This window comes from Xiphophorus hellerii, chromosome 5 (assembly GCF_003331165.1).
Source record: "Xiphophorus hellerii strain 12219 chromosome 5, Xiphophorus_hellerii-4.1, whole genome shotgun sequence".
In the NCBI taxonomy this organism is placed as follows: domain Eukaryota; kingdom Metazoa; phylum Chordata; class Actinopteri; order Cyprinodontiformes; family Poeciliidae; genus Xiphophorus; species Xiphophorus hellerii.
The window spans coordinates 33,829,012-33,851,377 of NC_045676.1; the positions used below are offsets into that span (position 1 = coordinate 33,829,012).

The following is a 22,366-nucleotide window of genomic DNA, read 5'->3' on the forward strand; positions in this document are numbered from 1 at the left end:
GAAGTATTTTATTTATTACCATCTTTTTAAATATTTTAAGAAGATTGTTTTTATCTAAACCAAATCTATGCTCTCTTAGGTCACCAACCACGATCCAACCAGTCTCACCGGGGAGGAAACAGACACTGGTAAGACCGCTCCACCAGTGCGCTCCAGTCTCTTCCATTTGTATAGGAAGCTTCCCTCATCCTTTTTTTGTTTTTTCAGGTACAGAAGCAGAGGAGAGCATCCCTCCTCTCATGTGCAGAGCGCTCCTGCTCTTGCCCCTGCCCCGCAAGTCTACCCAGCTGCCCTATACCAACCGGCACCACAGACCTACATTCCCCAGTACAGCGCAGGGCCAGGTCTCATTCCCCCTCCTGCTATTAGTTTCCAGCCTCAGCCTGTTTATGCCCCTGGACCACCTGGCCTTAACCCCCCCTGGGTCGCTCCTGGTGCCCAGCCCCCTCTCATGCCATTGCCTCCATCCCTGCCACAAGCCCCTCTCTCAAAAGAAGACTTCTACAGACAAAGGCACCATCGACAGGACAAGTACGTGTTTGGTTTTTGCTTTGCTGCTGAGTAATTGTTTTTTAAACTCCAGTGCTTAGTAGGAGATTGACATGAATGAAAGCAGTAGAAGGTAAAATGGTATGATGACTGTTTCTGTTCCCTGCCATTCACAGAGTTACGTCTAAGCTGGATGAGTTCACTAAAGATTTTCATGAAGAACTCATGAAATACAGAAATGCATCAAAGAGACGAAGACGGTCATATTCCAGGTAAACTTTGTGGAAAAAATAGCTACACTGACTCAGAAATACCTTTACCATTTCAGAAAGGTAAAGGTAAGGGTAATTTTATTTATATAGCACATTTTCAGCAACAAGGCACTACAAAGTGCTTTACAAGAATTAAAAGGAAATACAGACAAAATAACAAACCAAAAGAAAGGCAAAAGAAGAAAAAAATAACAATTTTGATCCAAAGTAAATAAACTAGCAGGATAAGTGAAAATTCTGAGTAAGTTCTGGGGTAACTACCGTATTTTCCGCACTATAAGGCGCACCTAAAAACCTTCAATTTTCTCAAAAGCCAACAATGCGCCTTATAATCCGGTGCGCCTTATATATGGGCCAATATTGAGCCACAACAGGTCTTGCAACTACGGTAAGCAGCCGCCGACTTCATTTTCCCCCGTAGAAGAAGAAGCGCGCGGTGCATGCTGGGATATATGACTGCGCGAAGCAGTCATATATCCTAAGCATTTGTGTGTTTGTGTAAAGATCCCAAAATGGCTCCTATTAAGAGACACGCTTACGACGCAGAGTTTAAACTCAAGGCGATCAGTCACGCAGTAGAACACGGGAATAGAGCAGCAGCGAGAGAATTTAACATGAACGAATCAATGGTGTGGAAGTGGATATATATTGTGATTGCACTAACGTTTGATTTACCGTAACAGTATCAGACTGTTTTTTACGTGTTTATTGAATCGAGGAAAAGTTCCCCTCCACTATATGTTATACCTTGCTGTTGTTAAAAGATAAACTGTGTCACGAAAATACCACGTCACTTACTTTACCTCGGGGAAAATATTAAAACAGCTGTTTATTCAGTTTGGGAATGAACGGAGTTTTCAGAACGCTGGTTTGTAATCTATTAATAAAGTTTGACTGACCTATCTGACTATTATGTTGACATTCCCTTTAGTGCAGTTCCATCTAATGGATGCATAATGTAACCCCAGCCTCTACTGTAGTGTCTATTCTATGCGCCTTGTATATGAAAAAAAGTTTTAAAATAGGCCATTCATTGAAAGTGCGCCTTATAGTGCGGAAAATACTTTATGTGCATATCCTTGGTTTTCCGTTTCAGAAAGCTGTGTATCAGCTATCCAGAGTCAACTTACTACCGCAACGTACTCCGTGAACCATCCCTGTTCGGCAGCAGGATTGTTTGAACAAACCCTAAGTTTGTTCTATGTTTTGGCTGAAACCTGGCACAAGGAAAGCGTCAGAAATGAAGTGTTCTTTTCTGTGGGAGCCGTTACATGTTGGAGAGTAAATTCTCTGCAGAAATCCCTGTCAGATGAGGGTGATCACGCTGCAGTTAGATGTTTTATCATTCCCAGACTAATATATTTTCTAGCGTTACTGTTTTTCGCCACAGTCAAAACTTCTGCTCGCACATCACTCATAAGAAACAACGAGGACATTCTTTGTGCTGCACTTTGTTTTAATGCCAACCAGATCTTGTTAGAAAATTTACTGTAGCACATAAACTGTTAATGTACAGCAGAAGCGCCTATGAGGTGAATATGAATCTTACTCACATTAACATGATGAGGTTCTACCAAACACCAGGGTTTAATCCCTGGCTGGTGCTCTTTATTAAAGCTATTCTGTTTCTCTGTTATGTTATTGGTATCAGGCATGAAAAGCTTATTTTTAGGTAAATTTTATTTTATGATGGAGCTTTTTAAATATGAGCCCTCCCACTGTTGAGCTGTACATCATTGTGTCTAACATTTATTAGTAGCTGCTATTTGAATCATGTTATCTGCGTTCCATTGATGAGGGCTTTTCTATATTCTCGCTCACGCTTAGTTCATGGGTAACTTGACTCAGAATGGAGTTACCTAGTTGATTTCTCCTGTTCTGAAACCAAAAACCCTGATTATCATAGAGCTGGGTAGGTTTGTTCAGAGTAACCGCTTTCTACTCAGAGCTTGTCAACTCTGCTTTCTGAAACAGGGTCCTCATGAACACCGTGCCATCCTGGAACGTGCTCCATATAGACTCGTTGCTATGGCAACTAACAACAATGCTGTTAATGTATCAGGATTCAACACCAAGTTCAAATTCAAAATACTTTATTAAACCCAAAGGGAAATTAAATAAATAACTCCAACTACACAGTATCCAAACCAGAAGGAACAGTTGTCCAAAGAGACAGGAATCGAAGTTTGAAAAAGAGAAAAAATCCCAACAAAAGTACAGAGCAACTCCAATGTGCTGCCAATGTAGAGCGGTGCAATTCTAGAGAGAAAAAACACATGCAAACATTTCCCACAGGGAGAACAGAACATTCAGTCCGTTACAGTATTATGTTTTCAGGCTTGATGTTTATTAAAGCCATTATAGTTAAATGATCTGTGCAGATTAGCTACCGCTGTTGAAGCTAATCTAACACAGCGGTGGTTGATTAGCTAATTTAAACCCCTGCTCTACTGAAGATGTGTCAGTTGGTGTATAAGTTTTTTTTTTAATGGAACCGAAACACAGAAATCCACATTACATTTAAATGTTAAAGTAGTTGGAGTTAAATAACTGAACTGCTTGCACCGCCTCACAATTTTTTTTTTAAGTAAAACTTTTTCCTGACCTTTATTTAGTTGTCGTAGTGTTGACAATTAGTAGTAAAGCATGGCATCCCTTTTCCTTTTATGTTTTAGGTGTATATTTAAGCTTAAGAATGTTATATTGACAACTAAAACCAATGGTAGTCATCGTTGCTGAGCAGCTTTTTGCTCCCTAACTGGGAGAAGGGGAAAGGATCTTGCGCTCATGACGCCATGCTGCAGTGGGTCTATATGTTTTTCTGACTTGTTGAATAATTTGCTCTCTTTCAGATCCCGGTCCTACAGCCGTTCTCCATTCAGCCGCTCTCCATTCAGTCGCTCCCCATATTCCCGCTCCAGATCTAGATCCAGGTCTTACTCTTTTTCTCCCAGTCGGTCCCGTTCTCGCTCTCATGGCCGATCCTACCCCCGCTCCCCTTACTCCAGACGGAATGGACGGAGTTATGGACGTTCAAGGACAAGGTCCCGCTCTCGCTCGAGGTCTTATGGCTACCGGCGCTCCGGCTCACCACGTTCTCCTCTTTATCGAGCTGGAGGCTGGGATGGAGCGGAAGGCCCCAGAGTCTACCGGTCTCGAACACGGTCACGCTCCCCCGGCGGCTATCGGAGCCGCAGCCCCGGTGGAAGAAAGCCCCCTCCTCGGGAGTTACTAGCATACGAGCTAAAGGGACACAGTCCTGCTAGTCACGACCGCTGGGACAGAGAACGGTACAGACAGTGGGAGAAGGAGTATGCAGACTGGTACAACAAATATTACAAAGACTTTGACAACCAACACCCCCCTCTGCATCATCGAGGTCATGGCAGCAGAGACAGAGAGCGGGAAAAAATATCTGTGTCATCCAGAGATTATTCTCCCCAGGGAAGAGGAAGACGAGGCAAAGAGGAGAGGTGTGGGTTACCTCACAACCCCCCATCATCTTCTTCATCAGGAGCCAAGTCCAGCACTAAAATCCTGAAGTCAAAGAAAATCAAAAAGAAGAGGCCTGGAGAGGAAGCAGAGCAGCAGCAGCCTGTAGACAGAGGTGACGCTACGCCTGTTAGAGATGAGCCAATGGATGAAATATCCAACTCTAAGACTCCTCCTATCTCTTCAAGGCCCCTCCTTACAGGTGGTACTGTGATGCCTAAAGGTACATCTTCCAAAGGCCCAATTGCTTCGGCTAAACCAGCTGCCAAGTCAGCATCAAAGACCCAGACTGACAAAACAAAGAAGGACAAGGGTCCCAAAGTGAAAGCTAAAGTTAAAGTGCAGGTTGTCAAGGCAAAGAGTGAGAAGGTCAAGAAAAAGCCTGGAGAAGGAGTGGTGACTACAAAGAAGGACACTTCAATCTCCTCATCTGCTGTCAAACTGGGTAAGACTGCCAAGACCAAGCCGGATGATGCTTCCGTCTCAGCTGCACCTAAGAAAGAGAAGTCTAAAAGCTTTGCAGTGAAACCTGTTGTGAAGACCCTTCCCATAGCCTCCCAGAATCAGTCTCTACCTCATCACTCCCTCCAAGAAAACCCCCGGTCCGGCCATGATTCACAGACCAGGAGAGATCCCAAGAGCGCCGCTCTCCTCCTCCCTGGGCACAGACCTCCACTGCTCCTACGGCCTCCATCCCCAGTAGAGAGTCGGAGGAGGATGGGGGATGACTGTCGCTCTTTACTTGGACCCCCTGACAAGCTGAGGAGAATAGATGGAGGCGGTCCAGTTCCCCACGCACATGTACATGCAAACCCCTTTCACAGAGTCCCACCCCCATCTGACAGGCAGAGTCAGAGTTTAATTCCTCTGTCAGGGACCAGAGAACTGGGTCGAACAGATGCAGACCGAGGACCTCTGCTGGACAGTCCGGTGAGTTGCTCTCAACAGCTTCTGAGCAGAGCTTTGCGTTTGTTTCTGAACTTCTAGATGCTTCTCTGTTCCTTCATACCTGAATCTAATGAAATGATTGCCCCTTAGCATGTCATTGGCTGCTACAGAGCACTGGGAATAAGACACTCACATGATTCTGGTGCATTGGACAGGGAATGGATCTAAATGGAAGTCAGAAAGTATGTTAGGTTTCATAAGCCTGTCCATAGTTAAATATGAACACCGGAAATATGTATTGCAACATTTACATTTAGCTTTGAAAATACCGAATAGTAATATTTTTTATGTTTTTTAGGTGAAATGCTTAGGGCTAAAACGACTAATCAATTCTTGAGCTTGTCGTGTTATTAGAAGGATTTTTTTAACTGCAGATGCATTCTTTGCTACAGACATAGCAACTTTACTATCTGTTCAACCTTCCTGTTACGCTGTCTATGGCAGTTGCTAGGGCAATTTTCACACACACTCACATACACTGCCCTGCTTAAAGAATATGCATCTATTATCTATAAATCAATGGAAAAATTTATTTTGTTGTCTTCTCTCTGCAAAGACTTCTACATAGAAGAGGTTGTTTTTAGAGGTGCATTCATCCAATATTGATATATGTATTGGTTCCAATATAGAAAAAAAATCTAGATTGGGGATTGTGACAATGTGCTCGATACATAAGGGCAAATCTATTCTGTGTAATTTCTATGTTTTGTGCTCTGAGCAACATCATGCTTTATTATTTATTTTACATTGGCTGTTCAACTCTGAATTATACTAACAAAATATGACTAAACAAAATAAAGTTGTGTTTTTATATGTTTGGCCAAGCCTGTGAAGCTACTGGTGTATTTAAGTGTACTTGTGGAGGGTTATCACATAAATTTGTAATTTATGACATTTATGTCTGTTTTATTTTTTTATTTATTTATTTTTTCTAAGAGCTTTCAAGTCAGATTTTCTGTATCTGATTGGTATCGGCTGATACTAAACCTCAGATATCGGTGTTGGGAATGGAAAATGTGGATTAATAGTTTTTATTTTTCACTATGACATGTTCCAGAAGCTCCTTGGTATAGTGATTAAAGTTGCAGTAGGAAAAGAAATATTTTCTACATATTTGTTGAAACTATCAGTTCTTTGTGACAGGAAGGTGTGAGCAGGGGTGAAAGTAGGCGGGTACGGTCGGGTACTGCATACCATTAAAAGATTTAGCGTGGGTATGCAGTACCGGCTAGAGAGGGGAGCGGCTGTCTGCTGTAAAGAATCAGTGGGTGCAGCCGTGAGTGCACCCACTGATTCTGAGTTACCTTTGATGTGGCGCATTACAGCTGCTGCAGTTTCTGAACGTTCAATAAACGACAAACTTGGACTAATTATCTCGTTCATTTGAGAGTATGTCATTCATAACAAGCATCAAATAGGACAAACATGTATTAAGTAACAAACAAATGGCTTCTACCGCAATAATTATGTGAAATTAAATGAATTGTCTAATATTAAAAAAAAACTAGTTTCTGGCATCTTGCTTTGAGCTCAGAGTCTGAGAGGCTTTTCCTCTGTCAAACATGCTATTTATTTTTGTCTCTTATTTAGTGGAAATATTGATGTTGATACTTTCTTCACTGTTGAAATTGAGTAGCTGACATTCACAAAAGACATTGAAATAAAATCCAGTCCAACATCTGGTGTGAGGTGATTCTTTGGAACCTGTTGGAGGAAAAATATCCCAACTTCAGAAGAAGTGGCTTTATCTTAACAGAGCTCTGTGGTTCCTATCAGTATGAGAGTCAGGGTGAGGAGGCGCCATGTTAGGAAGACGAAGTGGAAGCTGCAGGATCGTCACAACAAACAGGCTTCAGAACTACTACTAGGCCTACTGATCATCCCTCTGTCTGGACACAGGATCAATATAACCAGTTTAAAGGCAAAAATGAATGGATTATATGCCAGATATGGAAAACCGGGATGCATTCCATGCCACGATGTTCAGAATTTAGGTCTAATGGTGTCAATATTGCCAGTGGGCTGAAGGAAATATGACTCCATTTTGTAGCAATTCAAGAGTTACCCAGCTTTTATCGCTAAGCCAAAAAAAGGCATCAGCACAGAAACTCCAAGGCACACAAAGAAGAATTTATATATATACAGTACAGACCAAATGTTTGGACACACTTTATCATTGAATTCAATGAGAAGGTGTGTCCAAACCTTTGGTCTGAACTGAGTACAGACCAAAAGTTTGGACACAGTTGTGTCCAAACTTTTGGTCTGTACTGTATATATATACACACACAGTACAGACCAAAAGTTTGGACACACCTTTTCATTCAAAGAGTTTTCTTTATTTTCATGACTATGAAAATTGTAGATTCACACTGAAGGCATCAAAACTATGAATTAACACATGTGGAATTATATGCTTAACAAAAATGTGTGAAACAACTGAAAATATGTCTTATATTCTAGGTTCTTCAAGGTAGCCACCTTTTGCTTTGATTACTGCTTCGCACACTCTTGGCATTCTCTTGATGAGCTTCAAGAGGTAGTCACCTGAAATGGTCTTCCAACAGTCTTGAAGGAGTTCCCAGAGATGCTTAGCACTTGTTGGCCCTTTTGCCTTCACTCTGCGGTCCAGCTCACCCCAAACCATCTCGATTGGGTTCAGGTTCGGTGACTGTGGAGGCCAGGTCATCTGGCGCAGCACCCCATCACTCTCCTTCTTGGTCAAATAGCCCTTACACAGCCTGGAGGTGTGTTTGGGGTCATTGTCCTGTAGAAAAATCAATGATGGTCCAACTAAATGCAAACCGGCTGAAATAACATGCCGCTGCAAGATGCTGTGGTAGCCATGCTGGTTTAGTATGCCTTCAGTTTTGAATAAACTCCCAACAGTGTCACCAGCCCCACACCATCACACCTCCTCCTCCATGCTTCGCGGTGGGAACCAGGCATGTAGAGTCTATCCGTTTACCTTTTCTGCGTCGCACAAAGACACGGTGGTTGGAACCAAAGATCTCAAATTTGGACTCATCAGACCAAAGCACAGATTTCCACTGGTCTAATGTCCATTCCTTGTGTTCTTTAGCCCAAACAAGTCTCTTCTGCTTGTTGCCTGTCCTTAGCAGTGGTTTCCTAGCAGCTGTTCTATGATGAAGGCCTGATTCACACAGTCTCCTCTTAACAGTTGTTCCAGAGATGTGTCTGCTGCTAGAACTCTGTGTGGCATTGACCTGGTCTCTAATCTGAGCTGCTGTTAACCTGCGATTTCTGAGGCTGGTGACTCGGATTAACTTATCCTCCGCAGCAGAGGTGACTCTTTGTCTTCCTTTCCTGGGGCGGTCCTCATGTGAGCCAGTTTCTTTGTAGCGCTTGATGGTTTTTGCGACTGCACTTGGGGACACTTTCAAAGTTTTCCCAATTTTTCGGACTAACTGACCGTAATTTCTTAAAGTACTGATGGCCACTCGTTTTTCTTTACTTGGCTGCTTTTTTCTTGCTATAATACAAATTCTAACAGTCTACTCAGTAGGACTATCAGCTGTGTATCCACCTGACTTCTGCACAACACAACTGATGGTCCCACCCCCATTTATAAGGCAAGAAATCCCACTTACTAACCTGACAGGGCACACCTATGAAGTGAAAACCATTTCAGGTGACTACCTGTTGAAGCTCATCAAGAAAATGCAGAGTGTGTGCAAAGCAGTAATCTCTCTCTTGACTTCTACTTCTGATGTCAGTTTTTTATAGAGTCCCAGCTCTACTGGTGTGTATTGGGAAGCCTCGACCAATGGCGTTGCTTTCCTCCATTTACGTAGCCTTTCTGGCTCGTCTTACAGTGGATGTGTATTGGAAGTTCCTTGGGAATATTCAGACCTCTTGACTTCACATCTGCTCCGTTTCAAAAGTGCTATTAGTCAAATTGTTTGTTTTTTATCTGTCCAAACAGAGGTTCCTTCCCACGTCTTGAGCTCCGGCCCAGTTCCTTTGCTGGCGAGCTGGAGAAATGTCTGGCGCCAGAACTTTCTTGCACAACAGCTTAAACTAACAACTTTCCTCTTTTTAATGATTGTTATTAAACATCTCTCCAAATCTGAATTCCTTCCTGACTTCTAGGTCAGATTAACCCAGTCCATTTGACACAATACATTTATTTTAGGTTAAAACATATCTTAGTGCGAACCAACCAAACAACATAATTTTTAACTATTAATATAATTATATTCCTCTACGCTACAGCTAGCATACCCTATAGTGAATGCTAAGGCTAGTTAGCATGGCCACCAACGATGGCTTACTGTGAAAGTTGTTTCTCCACTATTAACACATTTAGCAGCGAGTACATGAGTTGATTGACGGCGCTCAGACTCTCCTCTTGGCTCTGATTGGTTGTTTCTGACCAGGAGTGGTGTGTGACTTCAGATAGCAATAGTAGCTCAGGGGGGAGGTGGAGGAGATCATTTTTTCATAGATTATATGTCTCAGCCAACTGTCATGGCATGATGACAGTTAAACAAATATATAAAGAATCATATTTTTACCTGTAATCAAACAGTAGGTTTTAAGGCTTATATATTGCACCCAAGAACAAAAAAATAGTGTTTTTAGTCTTCCATAAAAGAAAACCATTTGATTCAGGTCACCAGCTGATAGCTCGGCTCTATTATTTTGAGTTCAAACCATGACTTTTTTTTCTTGCTGTCAGGAATAATTTAGTTGCTTTTGTCAACAGAAGCCAGTGAGGAAGATCAAGCTGAACAGAGATCTGGGGAGAAGAGGCAGCAGTGAGGCAGCACCTTCAGACAGATCCCAGTCCGGTACTGAGAAATCCTCCTCTGGCTCGGATCGATCTGCTGCTCTTCACGGCTTGGAAGGAGACAGACACAGAAGTACATCAGAGGGAGCCGGAAGGAAGGAGACATCAGCATCTGTGGATAAAGGAGCTTCCAGAGAGCGACCCAGCAGCGCCGGAGACAGACAACGAGGCTCAGACAGGGAGCAGGACAGGGAGCGGGACAGAGAGCGGGACAGGCCGCCTGCTTCAGACAGAGACAAAGAGTCAGGCTCCAACAGGGACAGGGACAGACCGAGAGCATCTGAGGACAGAGATGAGGAGGGAGAGAAGGAGGTGAAGACAGAGAGAAAACCCCCCAGCAGTGGAAGTGGAGCAGCTCGTTCTGTCTCTGTGGATAAAATGACAATCGGAGAGAAATCTGCTTTTTGCAAAAAACTGGCAGATCAGGAGAAACCAAGTGGTTCTTGTAAGGAGAGGACGGAAGGTGCAGAGAGGGCTGCTAAACCTGACAGGTTGTTATACATCTCACTTTGCTGCTTGTCACACAGTTGTCTGTTCCCATGCCTGATAGAAACCATAACTTATCGGTTCCTCCTGTGAGCACACTTGTTGCTGGATGTAATTATATTCTCTCTCTTCCCAGGAGCCGGTCCAAAGACAGAACAGAGAGGAGTGGCCTCTCTGGAGACAAACCAGCTGTTACTCAAAGAGAAGGTAATTGGGTGCTCTCTGAAGTCACTGTGTAAGAGATAACTTACAGTGTGAGTAAGTTTTATGAGTTACGTGTTCATAACATATTTTTTCTGCTGTCTGACAGTGATCAAAGAAGACCAGGAGACGGCTGTGAAAAGCAAACCCAGGATCAGTCGGAAGGCTCTGCCGAGCCATGTGTCTTCCTCCACCAGGTCAGTCTGTTCTACTTCTGTTTCCACTAAATGCTTTGGTCGTTTGAACTAAATGTGCTCTAAATCCAGAAATTTCTGGGTTCTGAACTAGTTTTTTTGGTGCATTTGTTACAGCTTCCAATTAAAGGGTAGAATCCTGTAAAAATGTTCAAACCTGTTTCGTTTTTCCAAATTTGGTCATGTTGAATCTAAGGTTACATAATATGTTGCAAATTTATTAATATTACAGTGTCACTCACCACATAATATGTTGCAAAAAAAACACCTGGACTGCAATCAGCGTTGGCTAGTTATTTAAAGTGCCATACGTACAACTAAAAGAAGGCTCAGAGGGAACGGACCCTGTGAAATTCTTCATAACTTGGATACCGAAGGTATCTTCATAATTTCCACCTCCAGCTCAGCAGCTGGAGGTGGAAATTGAACGAGCACACAGGACCGTGTCTATGGAGCCCAGACCAGGTGAACCACCTCGTGCCACCCCAAGACCCGTCCTGATTCGTCTCCTGCGATTTCAAGATCGAGAGAAAATTTTCGCTTTGGCTAAAAAGAGAGGAAATGTCTGCTTCGACAACATGAAAATGAACTTTTTTTCCTCATATGAGTCCAGAATTAGCCAGATTCTGCAGACAGCTCGTCCCCACGCTGCAAGCAATAAATCAGGAAACAGCTCCTGCTACCTGATCTATCCTGCACGCCTGAAGGTCCAACTGGACACTTTTTCAGCACCACAAAAGAAGCCTTTAAATTCATCAACAACCTGGCACAGCGGGAGCAGCAGGAGTCCACAACCTGTGATCACTGACTATTAACACAGAAACTGGAGCAGAATGGATTGTTAAGATGATTGACACTCATGGTCGCCATCAGGTCTATTTCTCCAGAGACTGAATCGGATCCATTCTGGCGGAACAGTGATGCATCCTGATCCTTCTAATTACATATGGCTTATCGTTATGGTTTACCAGTCTTTTTTTTTTTTTTTGTTGTACCCCTCCAGGGGGTCTTTTGTGGGCTCTAGTGTCCCTTATATGACAGTGGGCTGACAGGAAATGGGGGAGGAGAGGGGGGAAGACATGCGGCAAATATCGTCGGGTCCGGGAGTCGAACTCACGACGGCCGCGTCGAGGACTGAAGGCCTCCATATACGGGTCACGCTAACCCCTACGCCACCATGGCACGCCCATGGCTTACCAGTCTTTTCTGTTTTATTAATTAGTGAATGGTATTATGTGGAGGTATACTGGTTAATAATGTTTTAATCTTTTAAAAGTTTGGAATATTATTGCTTACAGTTCATTGGTTTGCCAATCTTTCATTACAATGTATAATTGCCCATAAATCTTGGTGGCCAAGGAGTGTTTCTCTGCTGGCTAAAATGTGTATTCCAAGGGGAATATGATAGCGTTTGTTTTTGCTGTTATAAATGTTATGAGAGCTTGCAGGTTCAGCTCATATGTTACTTTAGAAAGAGGGAGAGGCAAGCACCTTTGAGTCAACACACTAGGTTTATGTTTGGTTGCCAGGATGTCGAGCTGGCAATCGAGAAGAATGGCGAATGTTAAATGTTATTGTCTTTCCCTTTTGTATCCTCCTCCCAAAAAAAAACTTTCCTCCATCAGAGAGACGAGATGGAGCAGGATTCGCTCATTATGGCTTGGTTGGTTACCTAGAGAAAGAGAAGAATTGCTGGTTGACTTTTCATTATAGCCAATGTTAATATTAAGTCCATTGAAATTAGTAACATTTAATGTCAAAGGAAACATTTAATGTCCTATAAAAAGAAAAAGAGTCTATACTTACCTGAAAGAATTTAAACCTGATATCCTTTACTTACAAGAAACACATTTATCTGACATGGAGCATAAAAAGCTAAAAAGAGATTATTATTTTTTTCTTCATTTAGTTCAAAGTCAAGAGGAACAACAATTTTGCTGCATAAAAACATTCCTTTTGTTGCTACTGAAATTATATCTGACTCTTCAGGTAGATATCATAATCCTGGACTTTTATGAATATATATGCACCTAACTATGACGATAGTCTATTTATGCAGGAGGTTTTTCTTCAGGTCTCCCAATCACCAGGGTTTCTAGTGGTGGGAGGGGACTTAAACTTCTGTTTAGATACTGTGCTTGACAGATTTTCAGACAGACCCCGTCTCCTCTCCAAATCAGCTAAAATAACAATCTCATTTATGGAAGATTTAAATTTAACAGATGCCTGGAGGCGGATGCATTCACAGGATAGAGATTATTCATTTTATTTGCATCCACACAATGGATGCAAATAGATAATTTTTGATCTCCAGTCAGATATTTCATCGAGTGATAGATAGTGAATACCTTCCAAGATTACTTAGTTATCACTGTCCATTGGTGGTGTTGGTGTCTATCCCTGACAAGGTAGAAGAAAAGTACAGATGAAGAGCCAAGAGGGACCTTACACTCTTAAAATAACCTGAATTCTTTACTTTCATTAGGGAACAAATTAATTTCTTCATTTTAGCAAATAGTTCATCTGCTCCAAATATTTTTACTTTTTGGGACACATTAAAAGCATTTCTGAGGGGCCATATTATATACTAAAGGAATAAAGAAGAAATATAAAGTTTAGATTTCTAACCTTGAGAAAACATACCAAAATGCCCCAACTAAGGAAAAGTACAGAGAACTGGTGAATCTGAAACTAAAACACAACACTAGGCATACATATCAAGCAGAGAGAGCAATAATTACGTCCAAACAAAAATTTCATGAACTTGGAGAAAAGGCACAAAGTATTGACATAGCAACTTAAAGCTGAGGAAAATAAACAAACAATTAACGCTATCGAACCCCCCCCCCAAAAAGTTAGAATGTACAGTACAGACCAAAAGTTTGGACACACCTTTTAATTCAATGAATTTCCTTTATTTTCATGACTATTGACATTGTAGATTCACACTGAAGGCATCAAAACTATGAATAACACATGTGGAAATATGCACTAAACAAAAAAGTGTAAAACAACTGAAAATAGCCCTTATATTCTAGTTTCTTCAAAGTAGAAACCTTTTGCTGTGATTACTGCTTTGCACACACTCTGCATTTTCTTGATGAGCTTCAACAGGTAGTCACCTGAAATGGTTTTCACTTCATAGGTGTGCCCTGTCAGGTTAGTAAGTGGGATTTCTTGCCTTATAAATAGTCATGGAAATAAAGAAAACCCATTGAATTAGAAGGTGTGTCCAAACTTTTGGTCTGTACTGTATATCCCAGAGAAATGAGGCCTTTAAAAAGTAATATTCTGATCTTTATACAAAACAATCTCAGGAGGATTTAGATGAAATTGAGTCCTTTTTATCCTCCATTGATTTGCCTTGCTTATCAGGGGACGTATAACCAGAAAAATAATAAAATGGAACTAAAGCAGCTTGATGCTTAAGTGCATCAACTATAAACCCATCTTCAAGGAATAATTTTGCTCCAGTCTGGCTTAATAATTTTTAAAAAATTACGTGTTTTCTATTATTATTATTTTTTTAAATGATGATTATTTTTCTAAAATCAAAAACAAGCATCGCTTAGCCCGGATGGGAGGGCAAGGAAAGCCTGGCAGGCCACCAGGCTTAGAATACACTTGGGGAAACCCTGCATAATTATGAAATGAATGAAAACATGGTTTTCTAAAAGAAAAATAATTTGCAACATGCATTTGTATTTAGCTCCTCAATCATGGGTGTCTTTTGGCACCTATGGTAATATTATCTACCAATATTGTCTCAAATTTAGCTTCATTTATCTTCTAATCAGCTCTTTACAATTTCCCATCTTGATTTTTTTTAAATCTAAAACTGTTTAAAACATGTGCCCAACTTTCTTTCCTGTTTGGTTTTCAGGATGCTGTTCTCTAATTTTCTCCAACAAACCTCTGAGGCCTTCATAGAGCAGATGTAATTATACAAAGATTAAATGACACTATTCTAGTTTGGTGACTTCTGAAGGGAGTTTTATTGTGGGTATGGGTGCACCAATAAATCTTCCCCAATTTCCTTAACTTTGTGTGATTGGATATTGGCCTATACTTCGGAGCAACTAATTAATTTTGTTAAGAATGACAATAACAAAATGATTCTGTTGATCTTTTTTTTTTCAGTTTTTCCACAAATTAAACCACTGGCCCACTAACACACTGGCCAAGTGGGCTGGGAAACATATACAGACTACAAGATGTAAACGCACACGCCACACATAGTTATTGGTTCATATCATTCTTATGGCACTCTCATTGCGCACCTCTGAAAGCACGACTGTAGGTTATATTTGTGGTTCGCATTGAGCACAAGCACTGTGGTGGTGCAGTATTCTCCGAAGAAATATGATTCTTCACAAAGTCCATATAGATGTGATACCAGTGAAGCTTTTCTGCTAGAACACCTTCCAAATCATCCAGTTTAAGAGAGAGGAGGTAAACTGCAGAGGCTCCGCTCCAGTGGTGTACCTGCGTCTTCATGCCGTGTTCAATAAATGATCTATAAAACTGTATTTCAGGAACAACTGCTCCACAGCAAACACCATACTTAATAAAAACAAGCAACACTTAGCCTGGCAGGGGGTCAAGAACTTATTTAGGGTTCATACATTTTAAATCAAGGTTTTAAAATGAATACAATTGGTTGCTTCTATAAGAAGAAGAAGGTAGAAATTGTGGGAAGACGATCATTCAATTCAGACTTGTCATATTTTCGTTCTTAAAAACGTGTTAAAGCTTTTGAAATGTTCCAAGTCCTACATTCAGTTTAACATTTCCTTAAATGTTTTCCAAAAGGTCGGCTCCAGAGAGAAAGCTCGAATCAAACAGAGAACAGAAGAAGAGTGTAACGTCTAAAGCTGCTGAGCTTCCTCCAGCCAGCCCTGTGAGGGGCCGCCATCACAGCCCACCGCCCAGCCCAGCGCAGGAGCTGCCACTCATCCAGCCACCGCCGCGCTCCAAGTGGGAGAGAGACGACGACGACGACGGACAGGAAGACGATCCCAGCCCACCGACCAAGGACCCTTCACCACTGGCAGAGAAAGGCCGAGGCAGAGAGGGACACCATGACGCAGCCAAGTCTGTTAGAGCTGAAGCCCAGGAGGCTGTGAAGGAGGAGAAGAAGGGAGCAGTCAGGGAGGAGAAGAAAGGGAAGACACAGAAGGACGAGGGGAAGGCTGGCAGGACTACACAGAAAGATTCAGACAAACCACACAGAGCAAAATTTGTGAGGGAGGAGAGCAGAGGAACCAAAGAGGAGAGAAAATCTTCAGCTAAGGAGGAGGAGAAGAAATGTGGAGGAAGAGAGGAGGGGAGAGGAGGAGCAGGGAAGGAGGACAGAGCTGCTGGAGGAGGACGGGAGGACAGCCGGAACCCGGAGCCCAGGAGACAGCGTCTCTGCTCAGACCTGACCCGCGAAACAGACGAGGCGTCCTTTGTCCCAGACTACAGCGAGGGGGAGGGTTCGGAGCCAGAGAGGGGGCGGAGCGGCAGCCCCACCCCGTCCCCCACCCGGCCCTCCTCGTCACTTAGCAACCACAGCGACTCGGCCACCACCGCCGACAAGAAGAAGAAGAAACACAAGAAGCACAAAAAACACAAGAAGCACAAAAAGCACAGCAGCCAGGACAAAGACAAGGAGCCCAAGCAACACAAGAGCAAACAGAAGAAGAAGAAACACAAAAAGAGCAAAGACAGGGAGGTGGAGGAGAAACAGGAGGAGGAAGCTCCATGCTAACACCTTTTCTACACTCATCCCAGTAATGTTTGTAAAGGAAAAACATTCAGTTCCACTATAAGTTAATTTTGTGGAGAAGTGTTTCAGGAAGAACTGACACTTTCTACTGGATCGCTCCAAACACAAGCGTTGTCTGTAGTTGCCCTTGACAACACTGCATCAGGATGGCTGTTGGGGTCTCTGCTATTTATATGAACCAGTCAGTGAGCAGAAGGAACATGTTGACCACAGCAGTGGGTGCAAATGATAGGAATAATAGCCACTGTTCTCAGGGATGAGACTGCTGCTCCGCCGGATTCGGTTGGTCTGTACAGAGATTTGCTTTGCATCAGTTCTCCGTTCTTTTGGCTTTTCAAGCAAACTGTCATTGCTTTATTTGCATTTATTTCCAGAAGACTCTGCTAGGAGTTTTGCATGTTTTAGCACAGTTATTTGAGAATTATAATTCTCACCTTAAATTTTTTTTTTCGTTTATACGGGAGTTCATGTTTTATCAAAGAACGAATCTACATGAAACACCTTTTCCATCCAATTTAATCAAAAGAAAATAAGTTGCCACAAGGAAATGTAAATAATAATAATAGAAAAACTAAAAAAAAGTCCTGTGGAAGTAAAACATTATTTAGCTTAAACTTACAAAATTTCTGGTATTAATGTGAAAGCTGATGGTTGTGTATTCAAACCACACTGGACTGTGTAAATCAAGGATGTTTATTTAATGATGAATAAGTTGTGAAGTTTTTTGTTTCTAAGGTACAGTTGCTACAGCAGAGAATGTTTATGTGGATGAACTGGTGTGAAAATGAGGATAACTGTTCTTTCAAATAACATGTTTCAGTTTTAATAAAAAAGTTTTGAAATCAAATTATTTTTAATCTGCTGCATTGAACATAAGACGATGGTTAAAACCTGGATTATTTATCCATCTCATCTTCCTCCTACTTGTTCATGACAGAGCAGGGAATGCCCAAATATGGACACTCCACAGATAGGTTTCTGGTGACAGTCAACACGATAAACCAATAGAAACACAAAATTGTAAAAATATTCAACTGGAGGAATTGTTTCCTAACTAGATTTGGTTTATTTTCATATAAAAATCTAACCCTCAAATTTACAATACACATTTCTAAAAGATGTTTATGTCATTCTTGATTAAAACCTTTTGAAGAAAGCGTTTGAAGTGCACAAATTACAAAACCCTAACCTTAAAGTTTAAAGTAACTTGTTTGCATTACTTCACACATGAAATGTCTGAGAATTTCTTGTCCTGTTTCCAGTTCAATGTCCATCTATTGGCCCACATCACTGCTGTTCTCATGCTTGTATTAACTTATTTGTTTTTTAACCTTAGATCTTTGTTGGGTAGATCTATAAAATCAAAGATCTTTTATCTCCCTTACATACAAACCAGAAGAGACTGAAAAGGCATTTAAAGATAATTACTTGTACTCTCAACTTGAGCCAGCAGATGACAAAATGATTAAGATATTTTTAAATTCACTAGATTTTCCAAACATTGGGCAATCACAAAATGCTATATCATGTGCACTGATTACAGAACTTCAAAATGCAATTAAAGGAATGATGGATTTCCTAAAGAATGGTATAAGGTCTTTAAATAAAAGAACCACAGCTGCTGCTCTTGACATCAATTAACCAAACACTTAAAAATGGAATACTCTCCATCATGGAAATAGGCTGTGATTAGAGTTATACCTAAAGAAGGTAAAAATGGAGAATATTGTGAAAACTTAATAGGTCAATATCAATATTAAACTGATCCAATAGATTTCAAAGTTTTGTATCAGATTTTATAGATGGAGACCAATTTGGCTTTAAAGGATGACAAACCCAAGACAATATAAGAACAATTCATGTTATGGAAAGGGTAGAAAACAAAGAATGAGCGATTTTTAAAAAAAAGTTTGGTTGTGGAGAAAGCTTTCAAATTTGCATTTTTGTTTGGAAAGGTTTGGTTTAAACTCATAATCAGTACAATCCGTCAAAACATTATATCAGGATCCAGTAGCAAGAATAAAAATAATAGTCTTTCAAATTGGTTTAGACTTGAAAGGTCAATTAGACAAGACTGCTACCCTTCACCAACATTAGTCACAATATTCATTGAACCTTTGGCCCAAGAAATTAGGCAAACTGAGAAGACTGAGGGGGTTAGAATAAAGGACACTGAGCACTGCCAAAAAATGTATTTAATGAAATGTTTTCACATTGAATAACATTTTTTTAGATGTAGAATTGAACTAGAAATACATAATAAAAATGTTTAAAATAAATTGCTCAATGTATAAAACATAGTAATCTTTTCTAGATGTGCTGACACAGTGGCACCTGCACATTTAGTTGTCATCACCAAACCAAATAAGTGAGATTAATGGAAGTAATGCCATAAAATAAACTACAGCCAAAAACATTTTTAGAGTGCAAGGAGACTGTAGATACGACTTTCCCATGTTCGATTCCTGGCCTGATGACCTTTGGCGCATGTCTTCTCTGTTGTTATCCACTTTCCTGTCTAACTACTCTCAACTAAAGGCATGAGCAAAAACAATCCTTTTAATAAAGAGATTATTAGTTTACTTCTTTAATTGAAGTAAACTAACTGATTTGAGTAAGACTGACTTAGATTTGTTGGATGATCTCAGTAAATTGAGTGGGATAAACTTAATTGCATTGCTTGTTACCAACTAAAGCAATTCAATTCATCAGTCAATCAGTCAAATTTTATTTGTATAGCACATTTCAGCAGCAAGGTATTTCAAGGTGCATAATAAACACAAAAACACAAAGTCATGCAGAATCAACAATCAAAACATTACATTAAGTCAAGTGTCATCATTAAATTAGTAATTGATTACGTTTCAAACACAACTCTAAACAGGTGGGATTTAGTCGAGCCTTAAAGGAAGTCAGTGTTTCAGCTGTCAGTGGCGCAAAAAGTGGGTTTGCATTGTATGCAACACATAGTGGCGCTGCTCTAGAGGGGACGCAAAAACAATGTGGGGAATTTTTTTTCTAGTCAGCATTTTATGTATTTAACAGCTGTTTGTGTATGAAATGATCAATAACAGAGGAACAGCACTGATCAGGCGCCCCTCCCCTCCAGCCAGTCGCTCTCTCCTCCCATACAGGTAGCTTGGGCAGCGGCCCTTCGAGAACGCAGGCTTTCTCAAACCGCTTAAAGACACACTAATCTTAGTGTGTGTAAACTTCAGAATTTGGAGAAAGTAGACAAATTCTCTGATTCTCACATCTAGCAACAAAAAATTATTTTGGTAATCCTAACTGAGTTCAAATGGGAAACATTTAGTCAGACTAAACTTTAGTCACTAAAGTGACAGTGTATGCGAATTATAGCTGTAAGAATATATAAAATCATTTTTATCTCAATAAATTGAAATAAATTGTGCCTCTGTGACTAGTTAATGGGAGTATGGATTAAGTTTAAATTTGGTTCTTTGCAAAGTGACCTGTTAGGTTTTCATGCAACACCAGTTAATCTTGATTTTTTAAAAATACTTTTCATGGATGAAGGATTCATAGATTTAAAATACACATAAACAATTCTTCTGAAACACTCACAGGAGGCCTGGAGAACTGTTGATTCAGACCACTTTAAACAAATCAAGGAATTTCTGCAAAATGTAAGGAAATTAGGGATTAATTTTTACTTTTGTATACTTCTAAAAATGCAAACAAAGACAATCTAAGAAGATTGATTTAAAACGACATGGCATGATTGGCATGTCAGTTCACATATAAGGTTCACATATCTCAACCTGATATGTGAAGGTTGAGATATGTGAATCTCAAACTTCACATATCATGTTGAGACTCAGAGTCCGATGAGGCTCATCATATTTTCAACAATATTTTCTATAGCTTGGAAAGATGTAGTGACATTGAATGAACACTTGGTGGCGTGCTCAGTCTTACATTAGGCAGCAGGGGAACAGGAGACATTCCTAATAAAAATCAGCTTTTATTTGCCTTCAAACACGGCTCCACATGTCACCACCTCCCTCTCCCTCTGAGCAGACAGGAATGAGCCTCATCATGCTTGTGTGTGGGTGTGTGGGTGTGTGTGTGTGTGTGAAGACCCTGCGTGAAGGATGGCGTGACTGTTGATCACAGTGAGCAGGCAGAGAGCTGAAGTCGGGTTCACTGGAGGGCTGGATGGAGGGAGATAGGACTTGGAGGACCAGATGTATTTTACCTCAAATTGTAGGAGCAGACAGCAGAGCAGCTCAGACCATTCACTGTGTAAGAGTGTTGTGTGTTTATATATTTAAGGTCACCATTAATGGACTCGGAAATCAGTGAGACCATTAGAGCAGATTAACATATCACTTTAACCCCTTCTCTAGATTAAGATCAAACTGTCATTATTCCGTCCCTCTCCATGTGTGCATCTGTTACCCACTCATCTGTTTTTTTCTCTGTCTTTTTCTGCCTTACATCATTTCCTATCATCAAGGCCAAAGGTTGCTAAGCAACTTCACTTCCCTGGTGATTGTCAGAAAAGATGTTTCTCTGCTGACCATCTAACTCTGCCGTGTAATGTCTGAGCAGACATGTTGGATCAGAGCTGTGTTTGCATGTATTTATCCAGACAGGAGAATGGAAAGCTTCTCTCTGATAGGTCTGCATGATTCCTCAACTTAATAAAAAGGATGAGTCAGGATAATATGACTCACTCAACCACAATAAACCATAATATAGAAACTCAAGTGGCTTATTAAAGGGAGTTCAAAAGTCACACAGAACGTTGGTTGTGACAACTTTAAGTTTTACCTTATGCAGCAAACATACCAGACACTATGTCTATACTATATCAGATAAACATAAATTTAAAAAGATCTTTTCAAATACAGACTACATTTTTCAAAACAACTATGAGGGTAAAAGCCCTTTGTTTTGTCTGAATGTTGCCATTTGCCCTAATGTGTTCTTTCTTCTTTTTATTTTATTTTATTAGAAACTGTGGAGTACTCACTTTTAACCCAGAAAAGGAATTAGGACAAACTAGGAATCCAAAGACTCTAGTTTATTAGTTTCGTTAGTAACTCTTTAGCTTATATTTTAGAAACTGTAGAGTACTCACAATTTAGATCAATATTAGATTATTTTTAGATTATTATGTAGAGAGACTCCTATTATTGCAATCCAGAAAAGGAATTAAAAGCAACTTAGAATCCAGAAAGAATTCTACCAGTACAGGAACACTTAGTTTTTATTACTTAGAAACTGTGGAGTACTTATTACTTTTACAAATTTAGAATACACTTAGAAAGTCCAGAGAATACTTATACTTATCTAGCATCCCAGAAGTCCAGAGGATTCTTACTTACACTTATTTAACAACCCAGAACAGGGATTAGAACTTGGAACCCAGAAAAACTACCTTAGCAACTACTTTTTAGACTCCTATTCTCCCAACCCAGAAAAGGAATTAGACCAGAGGATACTTACTTATACTTCTTTACCAACCCTGAATAGGAGCATCTAGTTTATTTACTTTGGATCAACATTATTAGCTTTTTCTTCTTTTGCTCTTTCTTTTGGTTTGTTATTTTGTTTGTATTTCTTTTTAATTCCTGTAAAGCACTTTGTATTGCCTTTTTGCTGAAAATGTACTATATAAATAAAATTACCTTTATTTGAGAGTAGTTAGACAGGAAAGTGGGGAATGAAAGAG

At 40.5% G+C, this 22,366-nt stretch overlaps 1 protein-coding gene across 1 annotated transcript; it reads left to right on the forward strand.

Annotated features, from left to right (window-relative positions):
- The first annotated feature begins 2,877 nt into the window (after positions 1-2,877).
- Positions 2,878-17,512, forward strand: LOC116720643 (E3 ubiquitin-protein ligase RBBP6-like). The gene is made up of 5 exons (XM_032564021.1): positions 2,878-5,183; positions 9,931-10,505; positions 10,637-10,707; positions 10,811-10,898; positions 15,708-17,512. The coding sequence occupies exons 1-5, from the start codon at positions 3,549-3,551 to the stop codon at positions 16,645-16,647; spliced, it is 3,309 nt and encodes a 1,102-aa protein (XP_032419912.1). The 5' UTR covers positions 2,878-3,548; the 3' UTR covers positions 16,648-17,512.
- Positions 17,513-22,366: the final 4,854 nt, after the last annotated feature.

Excerpts from the sequence above, each read along its gene's own strand:
- LOC116720643 (XM_032564021.1), top strand. The coding sequence starts at position 3,549 with ATGACGCCATGCTGCAGTGGGTCTATATGTTTTTCTGACTTGTTGAAT. Across the intron at positions 5,184-9,930 it reads GACCTCTGCTGGACAGTCCG|AAGCCAGTGAGGAAGATCAA; the intron begins GTGAGTTGCTCT and ends TTTTGTCAACAG. Across the intron at positions 10,506-10,636 it reads AGGGCTGCTAAACCTGACAG|GAGCCGGTCCAAAGACAGAA; the intron begins GTTGTTATACAT and ends CTCTCTTCCCAG.